The sequence below is a fragment of the Cicer arietinum genome, chromosome 8, assembly GCF_000331145.2.
Source record: "Cicer arietinum cultivar CDC Frontier isolate Library 1 chromosome 8, Cicar.CDCFrontier_v2.0, whole genome shotgun sequence".
In the NCBI taxonomy this organism is placed as follows: Eukaryota; Viridiplantae; Streptophyta; class Magnoliopsida; order Fabales; family Fabaceae; genus Cicer; species Cicer arietinum.
Window position 1 is genome coordinate 6,680,618 of NC_021167.2, and position 17,185 is coordinate 6,697,802.

Here is a 17,185-nt window from a genome sequence, read left to right on the forward strand (position 1 = left end):
AAGTAATTACCCTTTTATTGAAATTATAAAATAATAAATAAAACATTTAAAATAAAACAGAATATATATCTATATATATATATATATATAATTTTATTTTTATTATTCAATGATTTAGATATATTATATAAAAAATATGTCATTTTTTTTTACTCAAAAACATATATATGTAATTAATTTTATTGAACGAAGACAAATATAAATTATATTATAAGTATTTAATAAATTATAAAATTATATATATATTTTAATTGTAATTAGATTGTTTCCTTTAGACATTCATTCATAAAAGTATTTCCAAATAATAGGCAAGAGATTATTGCAACCGTTTATTGACTTTAAGAAAAGTGATTTTAATTTTATATTTTTTTAAAAAAAAATTAAAATTTTATTTAAAAATAATAAAAATTATTTTAAAATATTTAAAAATAAAAAATATATTTTAAATTATTAATTATAAAAATAATATTAACATTCAATAATTTAAATATTTAATGTCTTCTCAATTATATACCTCACCTTAGAGGGGGTTTCATCATTTTCCACAAATTGCTTCAATGACAAAATTTCTTGAGCACTCTCATGAATCTTGAAATGGAGAAAATACTAACCGATTTAGTTTGTTAAAACACAATGGTTACCACTCATAAACAAAAGCAGTTTCTGAAGATACTTCCAAAACCAATAAAAACCAAAGGATCAAAAAACAGATATTATATTTCACTTTTTTTTTTCAAGTTGGGAAAATCAGTTTTTAGCCATAGAAAAAATATGAACCTTATAAAACAACATTGGAGAAACATATTATCTCTCAAAAATAATTTTTAGGAAGACTTTCTTAAAAATAACTTTTTATTTTAATATTTTTCAAAATTTAGTTATTTACAACAAACAAATAAAATATTTTAAATAATATTTTAAGATAATTTATTTAAATTAATTTTTTATTTGAAGTTTTATTTTTAAAATTCTTATTAAAAAAATATTTAAAAAAATTATTTAAAAATCGTTTTTGGAAAAGTTGTAACAAAAAGACCCGTTAAACTTGTGTTTATAAAATGTCTTTACAGAAATAAACAAAGTTCTTTATAGATCTGACTATGGAACAAGTGTAATGCAGTTGCATTGAGGAAAGCTTTAAATTAAGAGGTGTCATCTATCCAAGCAATCTCGAAAATTGGTTTGTTAACATTAAAAAATAAATTACCTTAAAACTTTAATAAATTTTATGTGTATATAAATATATCATATTTTACTTTTAATTTCTATAGAAATTTCTTTTAAACAGTAGTCTTTTAAACATTTATTTTCAGTAAATATAGTAATTGTTATAAAATCAATTTATATGTAACATTTAAATTTTTTAATAACTTTTTTAAATTTAAAATATTATAAGAAGTACTCCACAAAAATTTAAAATTTTTAATAGATGATAAATTAAATATAAATTTATATTTTTAAGCATAAGTTAGAAGAGATGAGTGCAATTTCTGCTATAATTTACAATATATTTTATTGGATTTTCTGTGGTAGGTGGCATGATTTCTACAAAATTTTGTTACAATCTCCACGTATCATGCCAAATTGTAAAGCATATATGTATGGAATAAATAGAAAAATTACATAAGAGTATAAGACACACAACTTATCTGGAAAAGGGATTGTTTTAATCTTGATATTTGCTCAACCTTATTCATACTGCAAGGCTAAAGAAAAGGACAAACAACTACTTGATATTATTTTCTGATTTCTGAACATCTTTGGACCTGTCCTGTATAATATATATTCAATTCATCATTATCATTATGATAAAGAAATGAAGAAAATGTGTTCATTTTTATCTATAGATGAAAAGTCCAACAAAAATCCAAATATACCTATGGTGTAAAAGTGACATGCTACCTACTCTTTGTCTAGTTGGTTTAGTCACAACCAATCAAATTAGAGTATATTTGGTATCACCTTGGTTTTTCGGAATCAGGACGACGAACTCAAATACTAAACATGCACTTATTCGTATTGTCGGTGTGACAATTGATTTGTTTAACTTTTTCCTGTTGATTATTTTTGTTTTACAATATTAAAACATCAGCTATGTCATTTATGAAACGGGGAAATGAAGAACACCAGTGTCGGTTGTGGAGGACTAACAGAGATTTAGTCACAGCTTACAATAGAAAATGATGAATTTAGTGTTTGGAAAACACTAAAATCACAGTAGAATATCATGGTATCCCAAAAAATACACATTGGATCTTAAAAAAAACACGGCAAGAGAGCTCTAAACTGAAGGTGGCAACTCAATTTTTCACCAACCAGGACTCTGCTCCTGTTATGGAGACCCATAACCATAAAGATAAGTTCTGCAGGTACTAGTCACTACAAGGTGCATGTACATGTAAGATTTAAAAATCATTGATAAAAGGGTGCTGAACTAAGAAATTGAATGTGGGGCCTAATTTGTATAAATCTCAGTGACACTATAGCTGTCGGCGTCTATCATTGATATGTGACGACAGACAAGTATTAATATCTAACTTGAGTTTCAGTAAAAGAATCTAAAATTATAGCCACAAACTAATGCAGCCGAGTCCTGCCAACAAAGTGGCTATGAATTGTTGGCTCAGACAATTTATTTTATAAAAGTAACAAAAATTTCAAAATATTAACTAAAATTGATTATTATAATAGTTTCTTAAAAGACAATTTGAAAGATTAAATTGGTCCGACACAAAAGAAAGAACTAATGTGAACGGTGAATGTCTATTTCAGGATCATTTTTAAGTTTCGTTTTTTTTTTCCAAGGACCAAATTATTCAAAGCCTAAAATTTCTTGGACTAAATCATTGTTTCTCTTATCAAGTAACTTATATGGTATTGATAATTAAAAACATGGAATGCTCCAAAGCAGATGTCACAATTTCTCTAATCCACTAGAGTAAATAATCTATGTTAGACATATTCTTACTGAAATTTTTCTGTAGACTCAAAGTGAGTAGCAATGTTTTCCATATAAAATGGTTAGGAAGGATGCCCTTCTCTACCATTTCTAAAAAGATCTGCAAGGCTTTCTGAAGCTCCCCTTTCCTACATAACACATCAATCAAAGTGCTGTAAGTTTCTGTGTTAGGTACACAACCTCTTGCAGTGATGTCTTCCATGAACTTCAAGGCACTTTCAATTTTTCCTTCTCTACAAAATCCAGTGATGATAGCATTGAATGTCGATGCAACGGGAAAACAGTTATTAGCTATCATTTCATTGATAAGCTCTATTGCGTCTCGGATACTACCTTGTTCGGAAAAGCTGTGAACAAGACAGTTATAAACTAGAATACTTGGAATTCCACCTTCCTCAACCATCTTATCATATACCCTCTTTGCTTCTTCAATAGTACTACCTTCCTTGCAGTGCTGTAGAATCGTCATGCTTCTGTCAACTGCTCTAGGGAACAATTTACCCATCTTTGTTAGAAACTCGGTGGCTTCGTCGAAACGATTCTGCTTAAATAGACCATATATTATGCTATTGTAAGGATTAATGTGACCTCTAGAGCCTTCTTTGGTTTCCTCCATTAACTCCAAAATTGAAAAACCGTCTTCAATTCTTCCTTCTGAACACAAACCTCTAATCATCGCGTCGAAAGTAACAAAATTCCGTTTGATTCCATCTGTTTTCATATCATTAAATAGATCAAGAGCCAAATCCAACATTCTAGATTCACAAAACCCATTTATCAGTATATTATAGGTATCCACATTTGGAAGATAGCCTTTATTCTCCATCTGTTTCAAGAAATGAAGTCCAACTTTCACTTTTCCCACTCCACAAAACCCCTCTATCAATGTATTGTAAGCGACAACATCAAGAGAACCCCCCAAGCTCTCAACTCTTTCAAGAACCTCGGCGGCCTCGGTGACACGGCCGGCATTGCATAGAATCTCAACCACCTTAGTTATGGTGATAACATCAGGTACAAGACCCATGGCAAAGCACTTCTCAAGCAACACAAGAGCTTGAACCAAATTCTCTTCCTTACAATACCCAGAAATCAAAATATTATAGGTGACATTGTTCAGGTTCGCCATCTCATTCATCAAGCTCCTAGCCCTTCCAATTTTTCCATTCCTACAAAGTGCATGGAGCAAAGTGTTGTAAATGACAGTGTTTGGGGTAACCCCATTAGACTTGATAAGCTGCAAAAGCTTAAAACCTTCACCAATCCTATTTGTTAAACAAAGACCTTTCATCAAAATCCCAAAAGTATAATCATCTCCTTGAACACCACTCTCCATCATACTCTTTCTATAAAACTCTCTAGCCATGTCAATGTCCTCTTTCACAAGCACATCTAAAATTGAGTTGAAAATCTTCAAAGAAGGTGTGCCATGAAACTTGTAAGCCAAGTCAACAACTTTGATTACCCTTCTGGTCATTCGGGCCCGAGAGAGTCCCCGAACGATCGTTATAAAGATATCATCGCTCGGGGAAGCTCCGATTGAGCTAGGCATTTCGTCGAGCAGTTGCTTGACAGTATCGAAACGGCGAAAAATACAGAGTTTGTGGATTAAAGCACGGTATGTGGATTGTGAATGGGTGAATTTGGAGAAGGTTGAGGCCCACCGGAAGGTTTCGAGTGCCTCAGAAGCGGTTTTTTGGTCAAGTATGAGCTGGCAAACATGGTCTTGTGTTGGCGGCAAAGAAGAAGAAGAAGAAGAAGAGTAATGCGTTTGAAAGTGCAAACAATAATTCAGAAAAGACGCGTAAGGGCGTGAAGAGATTGAAGAATGTTGCAAGAATCTCATCTCTAATGAAATGGTGTCGGAGACAGATACCAGCTTCTCTCAACAAAACGAATCCTTGTTATTATTGATGTCCATGTTTGTTCTGTTAACTTTTGTTGTTGCTAACAAATAAATTGGCAACAAAATCTAAAAAATTTTCAACATTGTTTTTTATTGATTGAAATTTTAATAGAATCTACTTAATTATATAATTTTTGCATAAATTTTATAGACATTTATACAATGGGTTAGAAAATATGTATTAAATAGTGTTTTGCTTATTGATTCGGTGTGTAGTTGGATTTTTAGCTTAATAATGAGCAATAATTGTTTTGTTGGTGGCAACACTTTGACTATCAAGTCAAGTTGTGTATAAGAGTGAGATTCTTTATATGACATTCTTTAGAGTAAGGTGATTGCTGTCATTTGGTGGTTGTGATCATAGAATGATTGACATCATGTGGCTAGAAATAAAGGTGTATGTAAATTATGGTGGTCCTTCACTTTATATTGCATTTGTTAGGCAATGAAATGCCCTAATTCAGGAACCTTTTAGGCTTCCGTGAATTGGGTCAGGTCAGCCTGAAGTTGGTATGTTATCATGTTAAATTGACTCCCTCTTGTGTGTCCAATTAATTCTTAACTCAAGATCATAAACAATAATTACCTCAACCACTTGATTATATTTAAATGAGTATAATGTTAATAACTATGTACACAATTATTGAGTGTAACATTAAGTGATTGTTGTGTAATGTTGCAAACCTTGAAATACCTAGTTCTATTGCTAATCAAGATGCACAACTATCTCCTCTTAGTTACACACCTTCCCTCCATTGCATAAAAATATTTGAGTATATGTCATTTAACAGAATTTATATAAGAGGTATGTGTACAATTTTTCCTATAACAAAGATGGTGGCTATTCATTTAAAAAAATAAAAATGTGTGCAATTAACAAAATTGAATGATCCTTACAAATTTACAATAAACTCAAAAAAAGAAGTTGTGATAGATAAGCTAATAAAAAGTGAGAAACATACAAAAGAGACTTATTGATGAGCCATTTCTCAAAAAATTGACTTTGAAAATTTTGAGAGGCCAAAAATTGGATTGGATGTCTATAGTATTTGTATTAGCACCCAAAAACTTCAATCTGTACAATTCACTAAAAAAATTCATTCATTCATCTACCATTCAAGACACCTTTGAGAAGATCAAGTCCTTCAGCTGAAATACTCCTTCTCCTATGTGATCTAGGAATTTCAATTTTAGAAGGTGGATCTTTAGAGAAACAAACCACAACAACTGTGAGATTATCACAAGTGTTTCTTTGTAGTGCCTCGGTAACAAGTACCTTAGCACATATGTTAGGATCATTATGCTGCACAAGTTCCTTCCTAACCATTGTAACAGCACATTGACTACTCATAACATCCCATAATCCATCACACCCCATTATCAAAAACTCATCTTCTTCGGTTAGTACTATTTCTTCTAGCTCTGGCTCACAGCTTAAGGGACTTTTAGAACCTTTTGACCCTTTAATGTGCCAATCTCCTAGTGCGCGTGCCACTGATAGTTGTCCGTTTAGGTATCCATCATAGATTACACCGCCTAGTTTTTCAATTCTTAATCTTTCAGAAGTGCAGTTTGGTTTATGGTCTTTAGATAGTTCGACTGCTCGGCCACGCTTCCCCAATACAGCGCGCGAATCTCCAGCGTTCGCAATCAGCATGACCCTGTAACATAGGGAGTTTGTTAGTGTATATAAATTAACTATCAATATACATCCTGTTTGGATTGGCTTATTTGAGTTTATCAAATGCCTTAAACACTTATGAGATTGTTTGAGAGAGCTTATGGAAACAGCTTATGATGTGTCCATAAGCTGTTTTCAATTTATTTTCATAAGCTCTCCAAGATAGTTTATATGAAAACAGTTTGACTTTATTTTATCTTTTGTCATAGAAATAGCTTATACAAAAACATATGCTATAAGCGCTTAAGTTGTTTATCCAAACATGGTTTAGTGTGCCAGCCAAGGCTTTTTGAAGTTTTTTTTGATGTTTCTACGATCGCAATTATGGATGCATCAAGTGTCTTTGACCTTTATTTTGTACAATATCAATGATCGCGACTTAAAAGATTGTTACTAGCATACATGAAAAATTGGAAACCTATATCTATATATATGCAGATTGATGGTGCTTAGGTCCTTGGTCCCTTACCTTCCCAACACAAGGGCTATTAGAGCTGTGGTTCCTGAAGAGCTATCAAGAGAACTAGCATCTCTAAATGCATTATCAGCCTTCCCAAATGCACTTTTTAATGCTTTCTTAATGCTAGATGGGAATTGAGAATCTTCAATTATAAACTGAAGGATGTTCTTTTTGATAAATGATGCTGCATCAATACCACCATGTCCATCAAATACCTGCATATTAATAGTACACAATCTTCATGACTATGAGTAGAAAATAGACCAAATACAATTATGACAAATATATGTTGTTTACAACGGCATCTAAAAGGCATGCAAACAGCACAAGATTGAAAAATACCCCATAAAATGCTGCTGGAGATGGAAGATCTGGATGTTGAGCAACACTATCACCAAGAATATCAATACATATAAACTCATCCTCCATGTATTGCTTTGGTCCTTTCTCTGAACAGCTTCCAGATCTCAATGTAAGTGGAAACTCTGATTTATCTTCTGTGTTTGATTTAAGGCCAATAGTATTAATATTTGATTCCTAGCCACCATACAATAAGGTCAACATAATTGTTAATTAAAGACTATGATTGGCATGCAAGAAGATTGTAATTGTACAACCATACAATCCACATAATCATCACATCATCAAGAAAACTCAATCATTTCCAAGCCTCAAGTAAACATATATATCTTTCAAAGTACCGACAGACACAATACTAACACGTCGACAATGGTATTTTTTGAAAAAATAGATTTCTTAAATGTAATCATGAACGCCAACATATGTCAGACACCTGACACACCTTCAATTTGAATTATCGATGCTCGTTTCAGACACTAGACATACATTCAATCTAAAGTGTCGATGCTGCGAGACACCAGACACGTATTGAATCTAAGGTGTAGATGCTACATAATAACATTAACATAATTGGCAGGTGAGGTTGTAATTCATGTACAACCACAATCCACATAATCCAAAGACATCATAATTCACAAAACTCAAATCATTTTGAAGCTTGAAAATAAACATACATATATAAAAATGAAATATAGTACAATTTGATAAGAGAAATGAATTACCGAATCAGTCAACCATGAAGAGCTGGTACAATGACGCATAACAACAGAATGATCCCTTGGAGGTTTGCCAACAATATTATTCTGATTCAAACTCCCCAAAGTATCACCATTTTGATCCTCCATGGAACACTCACCTCCCCTTAATATAGCTGCTACCTCAGAGCTGCAACAATTCCCTGGTGCCATCTTTCTCCCATCACAAAAATCATCCAATCCAAACCAAATCACCCCACAATAAAAAACAACTCAAAGATTTGATTTTTACACAACCCAATTTCCCAAAAACAAAAAAAAATTCAAATAAGCACTTCCACAGGCAACAAAGAATCCATTTTTGAAAGAAGCCAAGAATTGTGGAAGATCAGAAACATGAAGGTGAGTGAGGGGATAATAGAAGAAGGTGTATATTTTGAATGAGAGGAAAAGTTGAAATGAAAAAAGAGTAGGAATGGAGAAGGTGAAGAAAACACATGGTGGTGTAAGAAGGAAGAGATAAAAGGGGAGAGCGTTGAGAAGTGGCAGGTAAATATATGTGAAGTCATTTTGGCCATTGCAACTTTTTCGCTTATCATTGGAGACATTGAATTTGAAAGGGAGATTGAGGGAATGACACGTGGCTTCTTCTTTTTCCATTTATTTCTATTATGTTATACTACTATTACTACTTCACCATTTTTCTATTCTTCTTCTGCAACTGCAACAACATTTTCAACAACTACTATCAAATCTTCTAAAAATTGTTATATTTTTTAAAAAATTTGATTGATAATAAATGTCTATATATAATCAACGTCATTAATTCCGTTCATTTGTAAAGTAGATTGGAATCAATTTATTCATCTATTTAGATTATATCTTAACATTTTATGTCTGTAACTTAATTTGTCAAACTTTAAAAATTAATAATACAAACGAATTATAACATAAGAATCAATTTATAAAAAAAACACAATATTTCGAATATTTATTCCTTAAATATATTATTTTGGAGAAAAAAAAATGTTTAAAAAAAATACTTTAAAAATTAAATGATGTAAATATTATAAATTTAGAATTGAATAATGGAAGTAATAGTTGGTAAATGTGATAGTTAACGGGAGTTTGAGTGATAGATCATTGATGGTAGGCTTAAATGGTAACCAATTGGCTCATAGTGATTGGAGGGACAAACACATAAATTTTAAGTAGTGTAATATGTAATATTATAATCCTAAAACTTATCAAAATTAAAATCACACTTTCAAATATCTATTGTTAATAAATTTACAATCCAAAGTTACTAATGAAAAATAAAGATTAAATTAATTATTTAAAAACACGTATAAAGACAAAAATAACTAATAAAAGACATATTTAAATTTATTTTTATAATTTTATTACAGTTAAAATACTATTATAACAACTCTAATACATTTAGTTAAAAAAAAATACTAAAAGCACCATCTATAACATAAATATTTTTCTTTACCAAATATATTTCAAATGTAGTAAGTACTAAAATTATTTAGTTTTTAAAGTTTAATGCAGGCTATTGCCCACACTAACTACTAAATAGGCTAGTCATGGTGGATGATGAGAGTGACATTGATGGTCAACAAAGGCTATAGTATTAACTAGAAGGAGAGAGTGATTGTCAATAATTGTCAAGGTATTTATCGACATTAGTTAAAGTATCACGATCAAATATGTAGTTAATGCATTTGCAACAACAGTGGTTGGTATTAATAAGGTGATCAAAGAGTGATAATAGTCTACTTTAGTCAAATAATTATTAGTGACGGTCATATTAGTGTTCGACGATGGTTAAAATGATAATTAACGATAATTAATAGTGATATATTAGAATTTAAATAAAAATTATAATTTTTATTTAATTTTTCATTTTAGAAAAAAACTTTTCTTAAAATAAATAATGAAAACTTAACTCTATTTTATCCAAACATGCTTAATTGAAAACAATAAAAAAAAAACTTGAAATTACCCAAAAAGGCCCTAATATGTTGTGTGTAGAATAATTTCCTTTATTAAAATATAACAAAAAATTATACTAAAAATATAATCTTTATTAAAATACGCTTAAAAGTTATATAAGTCCCACAAAATCACAAATTATACGTGAGACTATTTAATTAAAAAAAATAGTATAATTTGTTGACATGTAAACATCTTATTGGCTCAACGGTGGAAGAGAATTCCACGTCATCATTTGACTATGAGAGTGAGTAGTGGGTGCAATCTTTTCCATTTAAGAATCAACCCACTTCTACAACATTCCATATACAAAATTATATATTTTTATGTTTGTAACAAATCCCAATAAGAATATATTAGGCAGAATTTTTGTATGAACACAAAAGATGATTGTGGTGTGTATAGTTAAATTATCATGGTGTTTATTGGTAAATGTGTTACATGCTTTCATTGGCTAAACCGTTGCCAAAATTGTCACTTTCTACGTACAAATAATACTAATTAAAAAGGACAAAAGAATTTAGCCAAAATATCCACTTGTGACTGCTAAACGAGTGAGTACCAATAGTATCATTTTCTTCCACAATATTTTATTATTTTTCAACACACTGAATACACTAATAAACAAATTTTCTATTTTAAAAATAAAATATATTTAGTATACGTTTTATGCGCTACACATTTTAAGAGAAAAAGAGGATAATATGATAAATGGATACATTAATAATATAATAAGAAGAAAAAACTAAAGAAAAAATAAAATAGTGAATTAATATATGAAAAATTAAAATATACATATAATATTATTACTTAAAATTAAAAATGTAAAAATAAAATGTAAATAGTGATGTGACACGTCACGTCGGTGTGCAATAGTATCACGTAATTGATATTATGCTTTGAATACCTAACATGCACGGTAGATATTTCCTTGTTGTTTTCTAATTGTCATTTTAAAAATATTTATATATATTAAACAACTAGTAATTTTTTTTTATGTCATAATTCGTCATTTTTCTTAATGTATTTAATCATTTATTATTTTATTTTATATATTTTTTATGCAATAAATAATCAATAATATTTAGTTAAAAATCAACAAATCAATTATTAATATTAAATTAAACTTTATAAACAATGAATTTTTTTTACACAAATGTGACATTTAAAAACGCAGAGAGTGAGTATTAATTAACCTTACGTTTTGACATTTATTATTCTCTTCCTTTTCTGTTTTCCCTCAATTGAATTAAATTAATCTAACTTTCATTATTTAAATTTTTATTTATATTTTACAACAGTGAAAAATGAAAAATTGATAAATATGTGGTGTTGGTTTCCGACAACATTTATTCCACACATCTTTAAGTGTGCATCGAAGATATTAAGAAACTTAACATTTTGACATTTATTATTCTATTCCTTTTTGTTTTCTCTTAATTTTTCTCTCCACTTTGATTTAGTTCCTTGCCCATGTTCTCTCCACAATGCTTAAGCTCTTTCTCTATTCCTACTTTTTGTTCCTTCTTCATTTTCAATTCATATCAACCGGTTAAAGTTCATCTTTTTATTTACAAATTGAACCAAGGTTCACTTTGTTTATACACCCTTTTGCTGGTTTATATAAAAAGCCATTTCATACATCCTTTCTGAATCTATCAGGCATGTCTTATTACTTACACTGACCCTTTTGTATAAAGTTTTGTTCTTTCCCATGTTGGGGTTTTGCTCTTGCAATCTGTTACTTTATTTATTATCCGACATTTTGAATCTTTGATGCTTTTCTATTTCCAAAGCTTGCTTTATGTGTTAATGTTATGTTTTATGTCTGTTGTTATGTCTTTTACGAAAGATATGTAGTTAAAAATCTTGTTTTTTTTTTGTGCTTTATGTTTTTTGGCTTTTCAATTTGTAACCCTTTGATTTTTTGGTTATGTGACTATCTTTATGGTTGTATACTTGTATTTGTTATGTTACTATCTTTATGATTGAGAGCTGCAATTTATTATTTGTTTATAATAACTTGGATTTTTTTTTTATATAGACAAATGTTAGTTGTTAGTATGCTATGTTAGTAGGTAGGGTGTGAACCCTGAACTTCTTTCTCGAATTCTTTCGGGTTTTCAGCTCTACCACTTGAGCTGCACCTTGAGGACCTGTTATTGAGATCTTAATGTAAAAATAAATTAAATTGGAAAATTTGGGATGTTTCTTGGCTTGTTTGTTTAAGAGGGTGATAATTTGTGGGTATTGTTTTATAGGCAACTCATCAAACCATGGTTAAAATTTGGCTATTGGCTCTAATGATTCTCTACAATGGTTTCTCTTCAACTGAGGCTGGCATCCATAATTCAACAAGGCCTGCTGTTGTAAATATTGGTGCTCTCTTCTCTTTCAATACTAGTGTTGGTAGGATTATAAAAATCGCTATAGAAGCTGCGGTTAAAGATGTAAATTCGGATCCAAACATTCTTGGTGAGACCAAGTTGAAGCTCTCTCTTCAAGAAGATTCTAAATATAGAGGTTTTCTAAGCATTGCTGAGGGTATGTATGTCTTTCATAATATCCTTTTCTTAAGTTGAAGCTTGAACAACAATAATGAAGTTATGCGTTGTTTGGATTGACTTATTTGAATTTATCGATTGATATAAGCATTTACGAGAGTGTTCAAAAGAGCTTATGGTAACTGCTTATGACATGTCTATAAACTGGTTTCAATTCATTTTCACAAGCTCTTCATGATAGCTTATGAAAACAACTTATAGTTTATATGAAAACAATATGATAAATCTTTTGTTATAGAAATAGTTTATACATAAATACTTATATGATAAGCACTTAATTAAGTTGTCTATCCAAACACAACCTTAGTTCAACTCTTTTGAGATTATAACTCTCTGTGATTACAGTTTTGCAGGTTATGTCTAGTGACACTGTGGCAATTATTGGCCCCCATAGTTCTGTAACAGCTCATGTCATAACTCATATTGCAAATGAGCTTCAAGTTCCTCTTCTGTCATTTTCAGCTTTAGACCCAACCCTTTCTTCACTTCAATTCCCATTTTTTATCAGAACATGTCACAGTGATCTTTTTCAAATGGCTGCAATAGCAGACCTTGTTGACTACTATGGATGGAAAGAAGTCATTGCTGTGTATATTGATGATGATAATGGGAGGAACGGAATTACTGCATTAAGCGATAAGCTTGCCAAGAGACGTTGCAGGATATCATTTAAAGCGCCTGTGAGTCCCGAAGCAACTACGGAGGAGATAACAAATGTGCTTGTTCAGGTGGCTCTAGCTGAATCAAGAGTTATAGTTGTTCATGCCAACACTCTTTGGGGCCCGAAAGTGTTCAGTGTTGCAAAGAATCTTGGAATGATGACAACTGGTTATGTATGGATAGCCACTGCTTTTCTTTCTGCTATTCTTGATATAAGTAGTCCTTTATCTTCTGATTCAATGGATGCAATCCAAGGAGTATTGACGCCACGAGTTTACATTCCAGATTCGGAGCTCAAAAGAAGGTTTGTTTCTAGATGGAAAAACTTGACTTATGGAAACACTGCTAATGGCCCACTTGGACTTAGTTTTTTGTCTTTCTATGCATATGATACTGTTTATGCTCTTGCTCATGCACTTGATGCATTTTTCAAGCAAGGGAACCAAATCACCTTCTCAAATGATCCAAAGTTATCCGTACTAAAAGGTGACAACTTGCATCTTGATGCATTGAACATTTTCGACCAAGGGAATTCGTTACTTCGAAACATTTATGAAGTTAACATGACAGGTGTGACAGGTTTGTTCAAGTATGCACCTGATAAAAACCTTGTTAATCCTGCCTATGAAATCATCAATGTGATTGGAACCGGGTCTCGGAGGATTGGTTATTGGTCTAATCACTCTGGATTATCAGTTGTTTCTCCAGAAGCCAATGATTCCAGGGAAAGTCAGAAACTATTCCCTGTGATTTGGCCTGGAGACACAGTCCAGAAGCCGCGTGGTTGGGTTTTTCCAAACAATGGAAGGCTGTTAAGAATTGGAGTCCCAATAGGTGTTTCTTACCGCGAATTTGTCTGGCAAGTACCAGGCACCAATACATTTCAAGGATTCTGCATTGATGTATTTCTTTCTGCAGTTAACCTGTTGCCTTATGCTGTTCCATATAAGTTTATCCCATACGGGGATGGTATAAACAATCCCAGTAACACCGAGCTTCTCCGTTCGATCACGGCCGGTGTGAGTATCGTGTCAAGCCAATAATCTTTTGTGGAGTTTGGATATTTTTATGGTAACTTCTGAAACAAGTTTTCTTCTTCCTATACAGGAATTTGATGGTGCGGTAGGTGACATTGCAATTACTACAACAAGAACAAAGTTGGTTGATTTTACTCAGCCATATGTTGAGTCTGGTTTAGTGGTAGTAGCACCAGTTGGGAAGACAGAAACTAGTGCTTTGGCCTTTTTGGCACCATTTACACCAAGGATGTGGTTTGTCACAGCTGTCTTTTTCATAATAGTGGGAACTGTAGTTTGGATTTTGGAGCATAGAGTGAATGATGAATTTAGAGGACCACCCAAAAAACAAGTGGTTACTATTCTTTGGTAAGTAAAAGTATTCTATCTCCCGTCCTTTTCATGGCTTACCAATATTCAACCTTTTTTAAACCAAACCAATGTTGATTAGACATGCAATATTTATGTGAATGCAATTTTCGTACTATGTTTACTTGGTACATATTTGGATTCAATTTTGTGAGACGAAAAAATTATTTTAGAAACATAAAATTGATTTAAACATGTTGAGGTAATTAGGTGTTCTGGAGTCAAATTGCATAGATCCTTACTTGAAGCTGAGTTTTTAAGCTTTTGCTTCCAAAGTCCAAACAAGACTTTTAGCCTTAAATTTAGGCCCTGTATAGATTAACAAATAAATTAAGTGTTTATAACATAAGCGCTTATCATAAAAGTACTTATGTATAAGTCATTTCTATAACAAAAGATAAAATAAAGTCAAATTGTTTTCCAGTTTTCATGTAAGCTATCCTGAAGAGCTTATGGAAATAAGTTGAAAACAACTTATGGACATGTGATAATCTGTTTCCATAAGCTCTCTCAAACAATCTCATAAGTGCTTATGTCAGTGGATAATCTTAAATACGTCATTCCAAACAAGCCTTTATTTGTTTAACTCACTTTTACGTGAATGTATCCAAACCTTAATCATTTACATTCACCTCACTTTTAACCACAATCAATGTATTCAAAACCTATTTTTGCTGCAGTAGAACCAAACATACATTAATATCGAGCTACAAGTATGTTTGTAACTTTTGTTTGTGTTGTATTTGGCAGGTTTAGCTTTTCAACAATGTTCTTTTCCCACAGTAAGTGCCAGTTCTTTGTCTTCCATGACATACTTGATCAAAATTTTAACTTCCCTATGATTAATCAAGTTGCATTTTTCTATACTATGTAGGGGAAAACACAGTGAGTACACTTGGTCGTTGTGTGCTGCTTATATGGTTATTTGTAGTTCTTATAATTACATCAAGCTACACTGCAAGTTTAACATCAATCCTCACAGTACAGCAACTTTCTTCACCCATTAAAGGCATTGAAAGTTTAGTAATTAGCAAAGAACCAATTGGTTACACTCAAGGTTCTTTTTCTAGAAGTTACTTAATCCAAGAAATTGGTATTGATGAGTCTAGGCTTGTTCCTTTAAAAACAGCAGAAGAAGCTGCTAGAGCACTTGAAAAGGGTCCCCACAATGGTGGTGTTGCAGCCTATGTCGAAGAACGTGCCTATATCGAGATCTTCCTTTCAAGCCGGTGTGAATTTACTGTTGTAGGTCAAGCGTTCACCAGAAATGGTTGGGGATTTGTAAGTTTCTCCCTAGTTTTCTTTACTTTGGATCTTGTAAGCTATACTTATTATTTTTCTCTCAAGAATATTCAGAGTAAATTACCAATTTAAGATAACGATCCACTTAATTGAAAATCCTCAATCCATTAGCCTTTTCAGGACAATTCCCGACGACAAAATTGGCCAATCCAAAAGAACTAATGTGATAGAAGATTTTCAATTTCAGCGATGTTTCTGAAATTTTGATATTTCAGTGGCCAAATTGCACAAGTCCTACAATTTCAAAGTCTAAAACCATGATTCACTCGCTCATTCTTTATTTATTCATTGAAATTGTAGGAATTACGTAATTTAATCACTGTAAAGAAAACGGGTGAACCACTCATTCTTTATCTATTCACTGCAATTTAGCTTAAGATTTATATATAGCAGGCCTAGTTTTTGAAAGATGAATTAATTTAAGTTGTGAGCTTCTTATAAAGCAGTAATAGTATGTTTTTTCCTTAATTTTGTTCAGGCCTTTCCAAGAGACTCCCCACTAGCAGTTGACCTGTCAACTGCAATTTTGCAAATGGTAGACAATGGAGACTTACAAAGGATTCATGACAAATGGCTTTTGAGTAGAGCTTGTTTATCACAAGGTGCAAAGTTAGAAGTTGAAAAACTCAAACTAAAAAGCTTTTGGGGCCTCTATGCAATATGTGGATCAGCTTGTTTGCTTGCTCTATTCATATTTCTAATACAGATAATTAGACAGTACAACAAGAACCACTCAGAGGAACTTGATTCTACTGACCAAAACTCGGGATCTTCATGTTTGAGGAGGTTCTTCGCATTTGTAGATAAAAAAGAAGAGACTCTTCAGAATCGTTTGAAGAGAAGGAAAATGGAGAGAATATCATATAGAAGTAGTGAAGGAGGATCATCCTCCATCATCTTCAATAAAGAATATGTTGTTCAGCCATCTTCATGCACAACTGGTTCTGTGTCTAATGGTGGAAGTGAACAAGTATCTATCAAAGTGGTGTAAGTATGATTCATATACAATATATTAAAAAGAAAAATTAAAATCTACAAGTTTTATTTAGGAAATACGACTTGCATGTGCAGAAAAAAATTAAAATGCACAAACATGCAAATAGTATATTTAGTAATATAGAAATTGCTTTTTCTTTAATATTAATGTCATATATTTCATATAATTTGTTTAAATTGTTTTTATTAATAAATAGAAGTTGAATAGTTAGATTAAAG

The 17,185-nt window shown here is 31.5% G+C and overlaps 3 protein-coding genes across 4 annotated transcripts; 1 reads left to right on the forward strand and 2 right to left on the reverse strand.

The window, feature by feature from the left end:
- Window positions 1-1,495: 1,495 nt before the first annotated feature.
- On the reverse strand, window positions 1,496-5,098 carry LOC101501342 (pentatricopeptide repeat-containing protein At2g17525, mitochondrial). The gene is made up of 2 exons (XM_004512222.4): window positions 2,969-5,098; window positions 1,496-1,771 (listed from the first exon to the last, which is right to left on the reverse strand). Exons 1-2 carry the CDS (start codon window positions 4,803-4,805, stop codon window positions 1,737-1,739), a joined length of 1,872 nt encoding a protein of 623 aa, XP_004512279.2. The 5' UTR covers window positions 4,806-5,098; the 3' UTR covers window positions 1,496-1,736.
- Window positions 5,099-5,707: 609 nt separating this feature from the next.
- LOC101501662 (probable protein phosphatase 2C 47) lies at window positions 5,708-8,688 on the reverse strand. The gene is made up of 4 exons (XM_004512223.4): window positions 8,089-8,688; window positions 7,349-7,543; window positions 7,016-7,221; window positions 5,708-6,526 (listed from the first exon to the last, which is right to left on the reverse strand). Exons 1-4 carry the CDS (start codon window positions 8,272-8,274, stop codon window positions 5,971-5,973), a joined length of 1,143 nt encoding a protein of 380 aa, XP_004512280.1. The 5' UTR covers window positions 8,275-8,688; the 3' UTR covers window positions 5,708-5,970.
- Window positions 8,689-11,422: 2,734 nt separating this feature from the next.
- Window positions 11,423-17,184, forward strand: LOC101501975 (glutamate receptor 3.6-like). 2 transcript variants are annotated; one of them, XM_004512225.4, is made up of 8 exons: window positions 11,423-11,721; window positions 12,321-12,603; window positions 12,969-13,769; window positions 13,854-14,302; window positions 14,391-14,668; window positions 15,419-15,450; window positions 15,543-15,949; window positions 16,449-17,184. In XM_004512225.4, the coding sequence occupies exons 2-8, from the start codon at window positions 12,336-12,338 to the stop codon at window positions 16,959-16,961; spliced, it is 2,748 nt and encodes a 915-aa protein (XP_004512282.1). In that variant the 5' UTR covers window positions 11,423-11,721; window positions 12,321-12,335; the 3' UTR covers window positions 16,962-17,184. The 2 variants fall into 2 exon arrangements, with proteins under 2 accessions (XP_004512282.1, XP_004512281.1); XM_004512224.4 differs by having other exon boundaries at window positions 11,424-11,721; window positions 12,969-14,302.
- The last annotated feature ends 1 nt before the right edge of the window (window position 17,185 follows it).

Excerpts from the sequence above, each read along its gene's own strand:
- LOC101501342 (XM_004512222.4), bottom strand. The coding sequence starts at position 4,805 with ATGAGATTCTTGCAACATTCTTCAATCTCTTCACGCCCTTACGCGTCT. Across the intron at positions 1,772-2,968 it reads GAGTCTACAGAAAAATTTCA|GACAGGTCCAAAGATGTTCA; the intron begins GTAAGAATATGT and ends TATATTATACAG.
- LOC101501662 (XM_004512223.4), bottom strand. The coding sequence starts at position 8,274 with ATGGCACCAGGGAATTGTTGCAGCTCTGAGGTAGCAGCTATATTAAGG. Across the intron at positions 7,222-7,348 it reads CTCCAGCAGCATTTTATGGG|GTATTTGATGGACATGGTGG; the intron begins GTATTTTTCAAT and ends ATTAATATGCAG. Across the intron at positions 6,527-7,015 it reads ATAGCCCTTGTGTTGGGAAG|GGTCATGCTGATTGCGAACG; the intron begins GTAAGGGACCAA and ends CCTATGTTACAG.
- LOC101501975 (XM_004512224.4), top strand. The coding sequence starts at position 12,336 with ATGGTTAAAATTTGGCTATTGGCTCTAATGATTCTCTACAATGGTTTC. Across the intron at positions 14,303-14,390 it reads TCCGTTCGATCACGGCCGGT|GAATTTGATGGTGCGGTAGG; the intron begins GTGAGTATCGTG and ends CTTCCTATACAG. Across the intron at positions 15,451-15,542 it reads AACAATGTTCTTTTCCCACA|GGGAAAACACAGTGAGTACA; the intron begins GTAAGTGCCAGT and ends TATACTATGTAG.